The sequence below is a fragment of the Mucor mucedo genome (assembly GCF_025094135.1).
Source record: "Mucor mucedo strain NRRL 3635 chromosome Unknown EV154scaffold_145, whole genome shotgun sequence".
Lineage (NCBI taxonomy): Eukaryota > Fungi > Mucoromycota > Mucoromycetes > Mucorales > Mucoraceae > Mucor > Mucor mucedo.
The window spans coordinates 1-16,026 of record NW_026252429.1 but is presented as its reverse complement, the minus strand read 5'-3'; the positions used below and the strand labels follow the sequence as shown (position 1 = coordinate 16,026).

General features: G+C 35.6%; 4 protein-coding genes across 4 annotated transcripts; 2 read left to right on the top strand and 2 right to left on the bottom strand.

Annotated features, from left to right (window-relative positions):
* Positions 1-1,840: 1,840 nt before the first annotated feature.
* EV154DRAFT_486438 (uncharacterized protein) lies at positions 1,841-3,914 on the bottom strand (the record flags this gene model as incomplete). Its single annotated transcript, XM_051598850.1, has 7 exons — positions 1,841-2,231; positions 2,616-2,714; positions 2,785-2,977; positions 3,077-3,284; positions 3,431-3,595; positions 3,623-3,702; positions 3,821-3,914. 7 exons carry the CDS (start codon positions 3,912-3,914, stop codon positions 1,841-1,843), a joined length of 1,230 nt encoding a protein of 409 aa, XP_051452444.1.
* A 5,183-nt stretch (positions 3,915-9,097) lies between these two features.
* EV154DRAFT_525764 (Metallo-dependent phosphatase-like protein) lies at positions 9,098-10,949 on the top strand. Its single transcript, XM_051603327.1, has 4 exons — positions 9,098-9,831; positions 9,948-10,194; positions 10,264-10,518; positions 10,575-10,949. The coding sequence occupies exons 1-4, from the start codon at positions 9,214-9,216 to the stop codon at positions 10,841-10,843; spliced, it is 1,389 nt and encodes a 462-aa protein (XP_051452443.1). The 5' UTR covers positions 9,098-9,213; the 3' UTR covers positions 10,844-10,949.
* Positions 10,950-13,160: 2,211 nt separating this feature from the next.
* EV154DRAFT_525762 (uncharacterized protein) lies at positions 13,161-14,121 on the top strand. The gene has a single exon (XM_051603326.1). It carries the CDS (start codon positions 13,243-13,245, stop codon positions 13,906-13,908), a length of 666 nt encoding a protein of 221 aa, XP_051452442.1. The 5' UTR covers positions 13,161-13,242; the 3' UTR covers positions 13,909-14,121.
* A 509-nt stretch (positions 14,122-14,630) lies between these two features.
* EV154DRAFT_429667 (P-loop containing nucleoside triphosphate hydrolase protein) lies at positions 14,631-15,327 on the bottom strand (the record flags this gene model as incomplete). The annotated part of the gene is made up of 3 exons (XM_051596481.1): positions 14,631-14,780; positions 14,928-15,116; positions 15,229-15,327. The coding sequence occupies 3 exons, from the start codon at positions 15,325-15,327 to the stop codon at positions 14,631-14,633; spliced, it is 438 nt and encodes a 145-aa protein (XP_051452441.1).
* Between the last annotated feature and the right edge of the window lie 699 nt (positions 15,328-16,026).

Here is a 16,026-nt window from a genome sequence, read left to right as displayed (position 1 = left end):
ACAGTCGTTCCCAGCGCCAAAGGGCGGTTTTTTAAAAAAAAGGGCGGGTAACAAATTTCGTTTTTTTTTTTTTTTTTTTTTTTTTTTTTTCTTAATAAGATGACTACTCGTTTTTGTTATGAAAATAGTCAAGGTAGAATAATTGATGAGCAAGGGAATGATGCTATGGACTGAGATGAGGAAGTCACTCCCTTTCCATTTAAAAACTTTGGACCGGTATAAGAGAATATTGCGAAAAGCAAGAGGATGCACAGTTTATCATCTAAAGAAAGACATAGAAAAGCTTGATTTTGATATGGAGGAAGTTATAGCCGTACTTAAAAAATCAGATAAAGATCTATCATAGATACTCAAATGAGCATTCAATTATCAACATGAGGCCTCTTAGTGAATGGTCATTAAAAAGGGACAGGTCGGCTGTTACGGCTACTCCTAACCGGAAGGGGCTGTTTCTCATCACTGTATTAGCTACTATCACGTCAACGAAATCCCCCCCCCCAAGAAGAATGCTCAAAGTGAATTCAAAATCGATTTTGATAATCGTAAAAGGAAATCACCAGCTCGAACCAAAAAAAGCCGACTTCAAAAGGTACTGTCACTGGTCCTGAGCTAAAGGTTATTAAACTATAATGGATAATGCAACCCATTCATACAGCGGACCAAATTGATGAGATAATAGTTGCAAGAGTTTACAAGAGTATCTACCTCTCCTTAATCTCCTGAACTTAATCCAATAGAGCAGTTTTTGGCAATTGTCAAAAATAAGGTTAAACGTAATTCATTCGAAGCTATCGAAAGAAGCTTGTAATAAAAAAAACCAATTGCCTACCATAAAAAGAAGGTAATTGGCTTCAAAAAAAAAAAATCTCTAATTCTGCAACCTCTCCAATTACCGCCTGTATTCGCATTATGCCAGGCCACTTTTCTTGTATTATAAACCCTGTAGTAAAGAAGATTCTTAACTTGGTTTAAGACTTTTAACGAATTTATAGTCTTCAACTCCTAACTGTATCATTCAGGTTATCAAGTTTTAGTATAAATATACCAGCACTCCATGCAGTAGTTAGTTCTGGATCTTTTTTTTTTTGAACTTATTCTTTTTTGAAGAGTGAATTCCACGGCACCCACTGGCACCCACTGTAAATTATTGGGTAAATAATCCTTTATTCAAGTTTTGATTTGTACAAAAAAAAAGATTATATACATAGCTTTATAAAGAAAAAAGCCCTAGTTGGGAAAAGGGTAAAGAAAAAAGGGTAAAGAAAAAAGGGTAAAGAAAAAGGGCATTATTGCTCCCCAACAAGTTCTGGTTCAGTAGCGTTAAGATCAACTTCGAAATCCAGCTTCCAATCTGATATAATTTCTTCATTGCCGTATGTTCTGATCGTAGTATTTTATCAACTTGCTCTTGCTCCAACACCAACACCTAAAGAGTGAATAAGTTAGCTTTGTTTTCGCCCAATGTAAAAGGGAAATAAATACCAACCTGTTTGGCGCGGCAAGTTTTGTTTATTTTACAAGGTTTGATATAAGTTGGACTATATGATATAGTGTAATTGCTGGGACGAAAGATGAATACACCACCTTCTTTCTTTTCACTATTGCGACTTTATCCGCTGTATTTGAGACCTTATCTTGCCCATGTAAAAAAAACATGCTTCGTGAAGCAAGTACATTGGTGATTCTTGCTCGTGGTCCAATGATCAGAGGTGGTGATTCCTGGTGATAAATCAATGCTCGGAGATGGTGATCCTCGGTGGTGAATCAATGCTGGGAGGGGGTCATTCTTATTGGTGAATCAATGCTGGGAGGGGGTCATTCTTATTGGTGAATTAAGCTATCAATTCAAAAACTTGCATAAAGTCAAATATTTCATCGAAACAAATCGGTACATTTGCACTTCTCTTTTCTTCAACCACCAGCTTCTTTTCTTCATCCATGAATAGTATATAAAAAGTGTCAACGTTCTTTTAATACACTGAATACCGATTGTCTTGAGCTTGCAAAATGGTTTGTAGCTTGCATTGGGTCGTTTATACGCTTTCAGAACAAGCATGGCAGTGAGTGATTTAGTTAACCTCAAGCTATCGTCATAAGTGTGTTGGATATTTTCTTCATGGCCACCAGAGGAACACTCGACCACAATTCGTTCTTCATCTACAACACCAGTTGTCGTTAAATATTCAATTCCATCAGCATAATTCGGGTTTGAGATTTCTGAAAAGGCTGTGCTAAATCACACATATAGATTATACATATAATAAATTCATATCTCATCATCACTGATAAAATGATAGCTAAATCATAGTTAGGCATACAAAAGGAATTCGCTAAAGCCGGTCACTATTTTAAAGTGTCACGGTATCGTAACACCAATGTCCAAACCTAAGACCTGTTATTGTTATTATTTCTCTATTGACTATGCGTAGCATTAATTGTCCAATATAGATATTGTTATTGATAGCATACTCATATTGTTAAGAGCAGTATCCTCAGCCTCGTCCATTCCATTTATTATAAGAACTCTTTATTTTTCCTCTTCTTAAATTTTTAGTTAACTTTAACATCAATAAACTCTGACAAGAATTCTAATTGATCCTATTGTTTTTTTATACCTTTTTTTTTTCTGCAAAACTATCCTCTTTAAGCCTACTTTTGCTACAAAGGCTACTGATAAAGTTACAGCTTGAAGGCTCATTATCATCTTTTCACCCCTTTTAAGAAAAAAGTGTTTAATAGCATTTTTTTTTTCTTATATTCAACATGCTGCATAATAATTCTTACCATTCAAAATGAACGGTGCCACTATTATCTGCAAAATAATTGATAATCGGCATAACCCGGTCGAAAAAGAAGGTGCGTTCATGATTAGAAGGAATAATAGGAGATTTACGCCTGTACTTGGACACAAAGTCTTGTAGAGTGTACCGGATGGTACGCAACAAGCATCTTTCTTGATCACTTGCGGTAACGGGTACTTTTTCCAAAGTTAAAATCGTCTAATTTATCCGTGTCTTTGCATTTCAGAGCCAGATGAAGGATACGCAAGGATTCAGGGTGTCGATTTAAAAGATACAAGTAGCCGTTGATCCTTGTTGGTTATTGGCAATTACTGTATCAGCATCATTATTTATTGGATAACAAGATCCTTGAAAACGAAAGGAGTACATTGGAGATAAACTTTTCATATCTTCCATAGTGAATTTTGGGCCGTTCTGTATGTTTATGTTTGAGATAAGCTGGAAGTCGAATGTGTGGACCTGTTTACCCTTATTTAAAGAGATCTATGAGACAAAAAACGTGAGAAACATTCGTAAAGTAACGTAAGGATGAAGGGGGGAAAAAAGGAAGAAAAAGAAAGTAAGAAGAAAGGTGGCTGATTATTAAATGATAAAAAAAAAAAGAGCATAAACAGCTCAATCAAGCTTACCTTCTTGTTGGTGCAGTTATTACTGTTGCTATTACTACTTGTTCCTTCTTCAATTGGTCGTTTGCGCAGAATATGATTAAAAAAGTGCGTTCCCAGTTCTTTAATACAACCAAAAAGTTCGTGGCAACCAGAGCATTCAACGCGACGAGAATACTTGACTTCCGGCTAGAAATAATGTTAAATAAGGCTTACATTATTATTTATAAACTTTTTCGAAATGAATTTGTTACTGTGAAATGTGGTCAGTACAACAGATTTCTCAATATTACCAGCTACTTACAAGTTTTTGCCACGCTTTTGAGTTTTTGATTTTTATTCAAAATTAAGCTCTATAGGAGGTGAGTAAAATCAACAAAAAGTTAATGTTAAAATGAAACAAAACGCACATACTGTGGATTCTTAAAATGTGATCACGTAGGTTGCGTGAATTAGACACTTCTTTCTGACACAAGTGACAGATGTAAACCACGAGCACGTTTTCCATTTACGTTTTTAAGCGAGCAACAATTTTTTTTTAAAAAAAAGGAAGGTAATCGGTTGTGAAGGCGTTTTGAAGCCAATTACCTTCTTTTTATGGAAATGTCTAGACCTCCGTATTTTTTTCAAACGTATTTTTTTTTATACTACTTACAGAAATTCTGGCCAGAAGACCAGCAGGCCAGTATGCTTACGACTATTTACAGTGCAATCACAGCCATTCACGGTTCTTGAGTTCCAAAAACTCAAGAACCCTGCCAAAAAGGTCGCCCTCCTATAGCAAAGACTAGCCGCAGCCGCAATATCACAATATATCTTTTTTTCAATTTAGCCTCTTTTCAAAGAAACAAGAGTCACTACTAAACTAACCTTTTTATGTGATCTGTTACTTTCATACGATAAAAGAAGCATGTTAAGAGAAAAGAAAAGGAGAAGAATAAAGTGTGTGAACCAGCTTTATTTATAGATAAACAAGCTTATGTCAGGATGATTTGATTTGTCTATCTTATCATCCATAATGTTTGAGCCTTTACTTAAAATGGAAACACTTGCAAAAACCTCCCAAGCAAGTCAGAGCTTGGTAATTGTCTATCTGCGTTCCAATAGTAGCTTGTAATGACAGTGAAGCAGATTTTATGGAAAACAGAAATAGATCATCCCATGAAGTTTAGATGATATGGCATGTCAATCGACGTGTAGACCATCGCGTGATTCTAAAAAATACGTTTATAGAAATAAACATTTTTTTGGCTGATCATTATGTGAAGTAACCCTAAAAAAAATAAAAAACAGAATTAGTTCCTTGACTGGCACCGATAATGTAAAAGGTCTTTGTCCTCTTCTCCCCGCACAATCATCATAATTCGCCTGCTCTCTTCCACTCCCAGGACAACACTGGAGCTGTGTAGTGTGGTCTTTTGTTCCCTCCAGACACAAATTGCTGCTAGGGGATTACCTTGTCTTATCCTGGTACAAACCGGCTAAAGTTCAGCTTATCACAGCGTACAATTTTGAACACTTTTTAACTTGCGAACAGATTGATTTTTTGGTGCAGCTGTATGGGGTCGAATCCCCCCCATCCCTTTGATGACCATGTTACGGTTTTCAAAATTATTGTATGCCGACAATAACATGACATATTTGTAGGCATTCGTCTGCAATCGTTGTTTGAATACTGTAACCTATTTTCGGCCGTAAACAATGTGTTTTTATTATTTTTGCACTCAATTTATATCTCTATTTACTAAAGAGATTATAGGGCAAATGTGTGATCGAAATAAGATTTGCTTGTCTAAAAAAAATAATACCCAGAAGCTATTTTTTTTTTTTTTTTTTTTTTTTTGGTCTGCCGAACTAGCTTGAAACCATACGTTTTGTTCATTCAATCTTGTCTAAATGACAATATTAGCATTTATCTGCACCAAAATAATACAGGCCTTCCTATTTATACACTCTAGACTTGGCTACATAGAGTTGTCCTCATAAGACTTTTTGCTGTCCAAGTGAATTCCAACACAATCGATGGTTGCCCTTTGAGACCTGTGAAATAAGTGGAGGCAAAAGCGGGAGCGATTGGGTCCTTGTATAGCTTGTGTTTGGAATCTGTCACTGCTGATTCTTTGGATTCAATAAATGGAATCGCTACCATTATAATAACATGGATGTTTCCGAAAAAAGTTAAAGAAGACGTGGGATGATTGGGTTTAAAGTAAGCATCAAATCAATGATTAAGTTTTAATCAGACCTTTTATCAGCATATTGTTATTCAGATGACAATCAAAGGTGTGTGATTAAGTAATATGTGTGATTAAACAAGAAGCTTTTATCAAGACTGTTTCAAGTATGTAATAGTACTTTTAAGAGAGAGTTTTTATATTATACATGGTCTTAATTACGTTGTGATGGATATTTCTTGACGAATTTTAATAAAAATGAAAAGGATCTTATTTGACGGTGTAAAGTGTGTACTATTTCTGATTATAAAAAGAATAGAATTTGTTCACAAAAGGTCAACAATTTATAGAATGGTTTCTTATATAATTAAAGAAAAAAAGAGAGTTGACATAGTAAAATGCTGGATTGAGATTGTTTAAAGTACATATGTTACAATTTAAAAGAAAGTACGGGATTTCGAAAATTACTGAATGTTTCTTAAATTACCAAGATGTTTTTTTTAAGCGAAATAAAGAAAAGAAGTAAGAGCAAGTATGGCTCGGTTGTGATATGTTTTTGAAAGTAAAATATGTCTAAAGTTTATTTAAAAAAAAAGGGGGGATATTTATAGTTGTTTTTAGAAATGGTGTAACCATCGTACTTTGAAAACTCTTCATTATTATCTATGTGTAGTTAAAACGTTTTCTTACATCGTCTAACTTGAGGTAATTCGGGACAGAGGAGCGATTCGTAATACCAAAGAAACGATGCAAAGTCTCACCAGAAATGTTGTGGGCAGCTACGCCGGTGGGAGCAAGCTTGAAAACCATTAAAAAAAAATTAGATATTTGCAGATCATGTTTAACCAGTATTTACTTACTTTGTATCCCTTCAGCTTGTAGTGCCTTTCTAGCATCCGTAAAACATATGACTTTCCTGTACCTGCAGCACCAGAGACGAAAACAGTGCAGTTGTTTCTGAGCTCATATACTGTTTGCCTGTAAACACTCTTTTGGCTAGTGTTTGCACTATTAAGCATGGTAATTAACTCTTTGCGACAAACATGCATGCCTCTTTCAGCATCTACGACATCGTTGACAGATTGGACATTGATTCTCCGGTGCGCCTCAATACCACCCTCTTCAAGATTGATCAGGTACTCATAATAATCTTTAAATTAAGATAGTCTTATTAATAACAATACGTTTATGAAAAATATAGATATTACCTCTCCATGATTTAATTGGGCCCTTTTCATTTTCGAAAGTTGTATTAAAGATCGGCTTTTTTGTAACAATCTGCTGGTAGTAGAAACTCTCGCCATTCATCTCGCTTTGGCTAAAGGTACGCCATGAAAAAGGCTTGTCCGTGATTAGCTGGTATAAATCCTGCTCACTAAAAACAAAATTCGGCAAAGGACCAGAATGGAAACCTCGCATTACATCGTGGATGTAAGGATTCAAATTCTTGCCGTACTTTCGTTTATAAAAGCAGAAGAATTGTGGCAACGTCAAGCCGGGAGCACCTTCACGCTTCTCATAAATTTCTATTTTCCAAAACGTTTAGTGTTGGTATTTCTTTTTTATTATTATTATCATTGTTTTTAGCCCATTACCAACATGAGTCCTTGCAAAAATATTCACGGAACTACTATCAATATCCTTGATGTCATCACGTAACCTTTTGCTATCTTGACCAAGCAAGCTGGTGTTGATAAATATGACGTTTCGAGAATTGCTGTGCTTTCTCCATCCCAAGACATCGTATGTTGCTTCAACTGCACCAACAATTCTCGTCGCATAATGCTCCTTCTCAGACACATATGAAGTTCTCTTGTAGTACCCCTGGTTTTGTTGTTGAATGTTTTTTAAAAGGATCTTTGCTTCGTAATCATCCTTTGCAAGATACTTTGCCAAATACCGCACTGCTTGTGGTCCATCGTTATACTGAATATCCCATGCTGTTACAAACCCCCCGACGACAAGATTTATCGGCGGATTGTAATTAACAAAGTCATTAGCAACATGTCTATTTTTTCTAAACGCAAAAATGTTCCGTGTCAAGGTCTGTAACGAAAGAAAATACCCCTCGGGTATTCCAATCTACCTTTCTTTCTTTTTTGGAATACCCCGTTTACAATAGCTTTTGTGGGTCAACAAAAGTCAATGAATGTAATGCATAAAAAGGAGTTTTAACTTTTTTGGCATGTGTTTTAATAAGCCACCTGCTACAGATCACATAGTTAACCAATCAAAAATCATTTTAATAGGCGGCAATTTAAGGTTACACGAGTGCCCAATAAACTTTTAAGAAGGTCTTGTGGCTAGAGGTCATCTTTATTACGTGGGATGAGGAAAGTCTGGTCTTTATTTAAATTTTAGTCCTTTTGTTAGATTTATTTCGACATTTTAAATGGGAAATACACTTTTCTGAAACGTGTTATGGAAAAAGAGAGATCTACAAAATCGAGGTACGGTGATCGACGCTTTTTTTTTGACAGAGAGGAGGTTTTTTTTTTTGCGTCACAAAAAAATATGTTCCCATTTGACAGAGAGACATATTTTAAGTTCCATTCTTAGTGATTTGGTTAGTTATCTCAAGGTAGGAGGTTAGAATTTGTGGTTGGTCAGAATAAGTGGATAGCCTCCACATTATCTGTCTCTTGATTTATTTAGCAGGATAAATCAATTTATAAAGACACGATTTTCAAATAAGCTATATGGATAATCATCCATATTCAGTCATAGTGAGCTACATTTTAAAACAAACGACAAACGCTTTTTTCAGGGAAGTAAAACCCGTTCTCTTTTAAAAGGCATTGAAACCTCAAGGAGGGTAAGTTGTACCTTAATAAAAATTTAAATTCACCTTTTTCTTGATCCCTTAAATTTAAAAAAATTAAGGTGAGTGCGAAAGCTCCTTTATTACATGAACCAGTGAATAAGACAATTCTATTACAGAGTTGACAGAACTTGAAGCAAGCCTACCTACAAAAAAAAATCATCATGTTATAGTAGGGTCTTCCGATATTGGTTTCTTCATCATAAAAAAAAAAGATCATTGGCCCTTTGGTTGTCTTAAATAACATGTATATGTTTGAGCACCCTGGTTACTATTTATCTGTACACAATAAGTCAACCGTCTTTCTAACCATTGCACTACAAAAAAAAAGTTGTATTTTATGCCCATTTGTATTATAATTGGTCATAGAATGAATTTTAGAGATAAGCAATAACTGTGAGTATTTATATTTGCAGATAATAAATAATATGCATATTTTTATTCAAATGAAAAATAACAATAGTAAAGATGAAATCACGTGTGAGTGGTACCATAGCAAACTTCTATACAAACAAGTTTTTTTTTTATGAAACATGTACGGGTATGCCGTCCCAAAAAAAAAGCATGTGATATATATGTCGAACCCTATCATCATCAACACACACACACACACACACAATGACAAAATGGTGTTGAAGTGAGTGAAACAAAAAACTCCGACAAAATCCCCTCTCTTACCCTCTCTTTTTTTAGTAAGAGAGAGAGAGGAATGGTAAAGGAGGAAAACTCCGCTTTTTTTTTTCTTATTGTTATTCTCTCTCTCTCTCTCTCACTTTTTGTTTCTCTCTTTCGTTATTATACATTAGACATCAATGGGTAATTCTATTTCAAAGAGCAAGAAAAAGTCAAGTGGTAAAGGAAAGAAACGTCAGGTATCTAAGCAACCCCAAGCACCACTACCACGTTTAGAGGTGACACCTGTAGATAACGAACATAGTGTGAATACAACGCAATCCGTCAGTTCCATCTTGATTACCTCTTCGCAACATGCCAAGAACAACAATAATAATAACGCTTCAGCTCTTTCTCAATTAAACCCAGATTACCCCATTAAAAAGTCCTCGGACGAGTATAATGAGCAAGATACAGTGGGACCCCAAGACGCTTTTGGAGGCAAAGTAGATAACCCACAACAACACAAATTATTAGCTCAATCCGATTTTTGGCCGCCTAAAAAATCACCTGCCAATAACAATCATTCGTTGGATGTGGAAAATGTAGACCAGAATCAATTGACGGTATCTTCCATGAACCAGTTAACCGTCAACTCGGTTGTTAGTATGAATATGGGGGTATTACCCATCGATGACTATATCAAGCGGTTATTGGATGCAGGGTATGCCTCTAAAGTGTCTAAACAGTTGTGTTTAAAGGGATCTGAGGTGAATTCCATCTGTCGTGCCGCCATGGATATATTTCTTGGTCAACCAGTTAAGGGAATAAAAATGATAGAGAGAGAGAGAGAGAGAGAGAAAAAAAAAAGAGAAAAGAAGGGAAAGAATTAACGTTTTTTTTTTTGTTGTTGTTGCATGTTTGATGAAAGCAGTCCTTACTTGAACTTTCTGCTCCTGTCAAAATAGTAGGTGATACACATGGTCAGTATACGGATTTAATTCGATTATTTGAAATGGGTGGATTCCCACCCAGCTCCAATTACTTGTTTTTGGGCGATTATGTGGATCGTGGTAAACAAAGCCTGGAAAACTTTTTGTTGTTACTGTGTTACAAGATTAAATTTCCAGAAAATTTCTTTATCCTGCGTGGAAATCACGAGTCTGCCAATGTGACAAAAGGTAAGTTCATAAAGGAAATAGGAGAGAGTCAAATTGAAAAAAAAAGGAGACTGATTTTTAGACAAAAAGTGTATGGATTTTATGATGAATGCAAGCGAAGACTGAGTCCAAAAATGTGGAGAAGTTTTGTAGATGTGTTCAATACATTACCGATCGCCGGATTAGTAGCGGGTAAGATCTTTTGCGTTCATGGAGGTCTCTCCCCCTCGTTGCATAGTATGGACGATATTCGCAATATCCAGAGACCGACCGATGTACCCGATTATGGCTTATTGAACGATTTACTCTGGGCTGACCCTGCAGATATTAACGTTGATTGGGAAGGTACAAAATAGTTAAAGAGAGAAAATGAGAGATCGCGATCACTGACATAAAAGTAGATAATGAAAGAGGGGTATCCTACTGCTTTGGTAAGAAGGTAATCAATGAATTTTTAGCCAAATTCGATCTCGATCTTGTATGCAGAGCTCACATGGTTGTTGAAGATGGCTATCAATTCTTTAACGATAGAACCTTGGTAACGGTCTTTAGTGCTCCTAATTATTGTGGTGAATTTGATAACTTTGGTGCCATCATGAGTGTATCTGAAGAACTCTTGTGTAGTTTTGAATTGTTAACTCCATCCGATCACCCACTTGCTAAACGATAAAATACCCTTTGCAACCCCCCCTTCTCTCTATGCTTGTCTAAAAAAAGAAGCAACCCCATCCCCACCCCCACAATTCTGTTGTCAAATAAAGTAAAATGTCAAAAAAGTTTATTTGTGGCACAACTTTTTTCATATCATCGTTCAAATTGAACCCCCTGCGAGACAAACATAAAAAACTTGGAATGTCTTTTAAGAAGGGGATTGCGATTTTTTTTTTATTGGTATCTATCATCACTATGGTATCATTTATACTTTTATGTTATTCGGAAGGGGAGTATACGTATCTTTTTTTTTTTTTCCCATGAAGCAATCCTAAAATAAAAACAAAATAAAAATATTTCTAAATTGTTCTTTTGAAAGAACTATTACCTTCTTTTACCTTCTTACCCAAAGAGTGTTTTAGATCTTTTTAGAAAGAGAGAGAAAGAGAGGGATGCAAGGCAATTAAACTTGTGGAGTAAAAATAAATAATCCGTGCACACATCTTTACTCCAAAACTGCCCTTTCTTTTTGGGTAATTGTTTTTTTTTTTTTTTTTCTTGTCAGATTCAAAATAAAGCTCAAAGGATTAAGATTGAAACATTATAAATAGAGTCTATTTCATTTATTCTCTCTTTCTCTTTCTCTTCATATTTTATTTATTATCTTTTTATTTTTTATTTGCAGTTATTTTTCAATTATAATTTTTGGGTTTTACGTATGCCCCCCACCCCCACCCCCAAAGCCCCCACCCCCCTTTTTTTTTCACTCCACCCCTGAGGGATAATTTATGTTTTTTACAATAGTAAAATATATATTTATATAAATACGGAAATGATCTCAAATATGGGAGTTCCATAGTAGGGAGGAGTTGATCCAATTATTCTCTTATTCCGAATAGAAAACAAGGAGTAACTTACTTGAATATTTGTTCTAATTGAAAAAAAAAAATTAACATTGGTAATTGTTTAAAACTTTAAAAAAAAAAAAAAGTGATAGCCCAGCCAATGACTACCCATCAAGGAGATTACAAAAGAAACAAATCCAGTTGCTTGTTGTTTTAATAAGGGGTGTTTATATTTAAAATAAAACAACCATGACGATAAATGAAGTATTACTATCAAAAAGAGTAGTGAATAACCAAAAAAAAAAAAAAAAAAAAAACAAAAAAAAAAAGAAAGGGGTGGGAGGAGGGAAGGTGGAGGTGGGGGTGGGGTGAGGTGGGGGGATGACTATTTGATTGCACTTACTTTAATATCATATTATGTCAGTATGCATCAAAATCTAGTCGATTGCAAATAATGACGGAACTTGAGCATTATTTCCATTAGAATGTTTACCTTGTTCATATATAGGAATAGAAAGAAGAAAAAAAGAGAGCATCAACCCCAAAAAAGAAAAGGAGGTTAGCCAATTTCCAAATAATAGAGAGGGGTCAACGGTTGTATCCCAGATTAGAAAAAAAGATTACTCTTCTTTAGTGTCTACCCAACCATTCTAATCTAACAAGATACCTTTTTGTAACCATGCTTTTTTTTTTTTTTGTGATCCGGAACTCATGTGACCGTGCAGACAAAGTAAATAAATGTTGTCGTATAAGCATGGTGTAAACAATAAAGACATCCAACCCCCAAAAAAAGAGTACTCGGATACCATTCAGGTTCACGTGAAAAAGCTTAATGTGTTATACAACGATGGTACAACCCAATGTTTAAAAAAGAAAAGAAATCCCCTTTTTATTTAATAATATGTACAAAGCAGCAGCAGCAGCAGCAGCAGCAGCATAAAGCATAAAGCATGAAGCAGGCTGGTATTAAGATTTTAATAATATCAGTCAGTAGACAAATAGCTTCTTTTTCTTCTGTGTTATTCCCTTTCTACCATCATGAATTATTGATTTAGATCGACAGCAATATAAAAAATTGAGTTGCAATCGATTTACACGCATGATAATTCTCTATTAATTTATACGGCTGAAAATGTGCATTCCTTTTGACCGTTACTCCTTAAGCACTTTAAGAGTCTTTCGAGGGGCAAGTCTGATTCATGTCAAATAAAGATAGATAGGTTCGTTTTTAGAGTGAGGGGCTTTTCTCTCTCTCTCTTTCTCTCTTGGGGGGAGGAGGAGGGGAAAATCCTCAAGAGAAAGACATGGAAAGAGAGAGAGAGTCAAGGAAGAAAATAATCTGTCTTTTTTGCACAAGGAGTGAATAAACTTAAAGGGGATAACACCCCTTCTTTTTTCCCCGCCCCCACACACACACTACAAAAACCCTTTGTATTTTTCTGTTTTGAATCTTTTTTTTTTTTTTTTTCCTTACTTTAAATTTTTTTTTATATATTTTTATTTTTTTTTAAACTACTACTTACTACTAAGAACAAAATCAAAAGAAAAAAAAAACTACCTTTTTTAATATATAATGCATCCTCAACACAATACTACGAACCCTTACTGTGAGCCAATTTATGACTTGAGCTTGTTCAAGAGGGATATGGAACAAGATTACATGTTTACAGATGACCAAGTATTCCTTTTAGCGCAGGTCTATTATCCACCTGCCGACTATCCACCTACTGTGGAAAGCTTTAGCAATCATAGCAGCACTGCCTCTTCTCCTGAAATGATGGAACATAACTTTCAATCCTATCTCTCACCCGCCCTTGTGGAGCCTGACTTCTTTCCAGTGGTGGACCTGGATCGCTTTCTTTATGCTGATCATACAGATACTATTTTCCATGGAAACGGTGATATATTTGATATATTACCCACTCGTTCCTCTTACTCCACCAGTTGTACACCATCCTCCTCTCCCGCTTCCTCAACAATACATCACCCAAAGAAATCCAATGATGCTAGACCTTATCCTTGTAAATCATGTAAGCGTGCTTTTGCTCGAAAGCATGATTTACAACGTCATGAACGAGTTCATTCAGGCGATAAACCCTATGTATGTCCTTGCTGTAAAAAGGCTTTTGCTCGTACAGATGCATTAAAGAGACATTTACGTATGGAGGAACATTGTCGAGGTAGTCAAGAAGTGCAAGCCATGAAAGAAACCGGCAGAAGACGCTTTAGAAACCTTTAAACACCAAAAAAAATATTTACACTCATCCCCCCCTTTATAACACAACTCACATTCTTACATAACCCAATCCTTTCTTTATATATATTTATCACAAAAAAAAAAGCTTTCTTTTTTTTTTTTTACTTTATTACTCCCTCTTTTTCTCCACTCATATATAGCCCATACAACCACACTCTTCCTCACAAAAAAAAAAAAAAAGAAAAGAAAAGGAGCGAAACTGTTGACAGTGTTTATGACTTTTTTTTTTTTTTTTTTTTTTTTTTTTTCTATTATATATGTTTAATATGTATATGCCCTCTTCTTTTTTTTTCACTCCAAACTTAGTAGCACAATAACAAATAAAATATATAGATTGATTTATTACATGTAAAAAAAATCCTGCAAAAAAGAGAAAGGGGGTGATGATGTGTGCAAAAAAAAAAAAAAAAAAAACCAGTTTATTTTTAAATGTTTGACAAGATGATCAATGAACCGAAAGAGAAATCTCGGTTGCAGTTCCATCGGATTCATCATCACTCACACTTGTGGAAGCATGCGTGAGTCGAGGCAACACAAGAGAACGTGTAGCCACTCTAGCCTCTTGTTGAGGACTATGCGTAATCCATATACATGTTCTTCCCTTTAATGTCTTTTCTACCAGTAAAGTAGAGTCAGGATCTAACGCAGATGTAGGCTCTATCATTCTATTTCTTTAGTATTTTTTTTCTTTCTTTCTGTCTTTTTCATTTGCTTTTACCATCCAGTAATAAGACTTCAGGATTTAGTGCCAATGCAATGGCTAATGACACACGTTGCATTTCACCGCCCGATAAATAGTTCCAGCTCTCATAGAAATGAGCTTCCGACAAGTTCCAGTCGTTACCAATTTTAATCTTAAATTTAATTATTAGTTTTTTTTTTCCTTCTGCCCCTTTTATTTTGATACACGCACACACACACGCACACACACACACACACGCACACAGATACGCACACGCACACACACACGCACACACACAAACTGTTCTTTCTTTACCTACAGGATCATCAAAATACTTTCCCTTTTGGGAGGCATACTTCTTGGCCATATTGAACAGATCCATGGGCGTACCAGGATGAATGGCAGGTCGTTGTGGGACATACATGACTCGCGATCGCCAAATAGGAATCCCAAAGTGGGTAGGTGATTTTCCTCCCAAGTTGGATTGTCCCGCAGAATACGGGATAAGCTCAGCCAAACACTTGAGCAGTGTGGTTTTTCTGGGTTATTTTCAGTCAGCCAGTCAAAAAAAGATTTAAACTTGTTATTATTTACCCTGCACCACTTGGACCTCTCAGGACTAACGTCTCTCCTTTTTCCAACTCGAGACAAACATCCTTGAACAACCAACGTCCGTCACCTAATTGCATAGACACTCCACTTGCTTCAAACAGGGTCATCTTTATAAAAACAATACAAAAAGTAATAAATAAAAAAAAAAAATCTTTTTTTCTTATTTATTTCTGTCTCGATTGCGTCACATGTGTTCTTTCTTTTTTGTACGCTTTGAGAAAATTAGTATTCAACGTCTAGTGACGCATATTCCAGCCAATCATCATATAAAATACACTGAGGGGGCCGTGAAAAAAAAAAATTGTAGTGTTGCAAGCTTTTTTGGCGGGGCGCGTTTGGTTGGTTCGACATGAAATGGACTGTTTTGATTCCAGCACACACACACACACACACAACTCACAACCACATTTTTTTTTTCTTTCTTTTTTTTTATTGTTAAAAATAATTTTTTTTTCTCATGGAGCCAAACGAGTCAAAGAATAGAGGTTGGGAAAACGACTTTTATAAGAATGGATATCCACAAGAAGTCATTGTGATTTCAGACAGTCCAACTCCTCCTCCATCTTGTTTACCCATTCAAGATTATGCATTCGGGCGAAAAAGAACCCAAGACACAGGCTTTCAACCAGACCTAAAGAGGCAGAAATGGAACAATTCCAACCATATCATGAATCAGAGTGAGTTTTCCTGACCCACCCCCCTTCAATTTCACACCCCCATATTGACTGTCTTTTTTTTAATAATAAGGCATACTGGCATTTCACCTTTTCCCAAGCCAAATATACAATCAACAACATAATATCCCC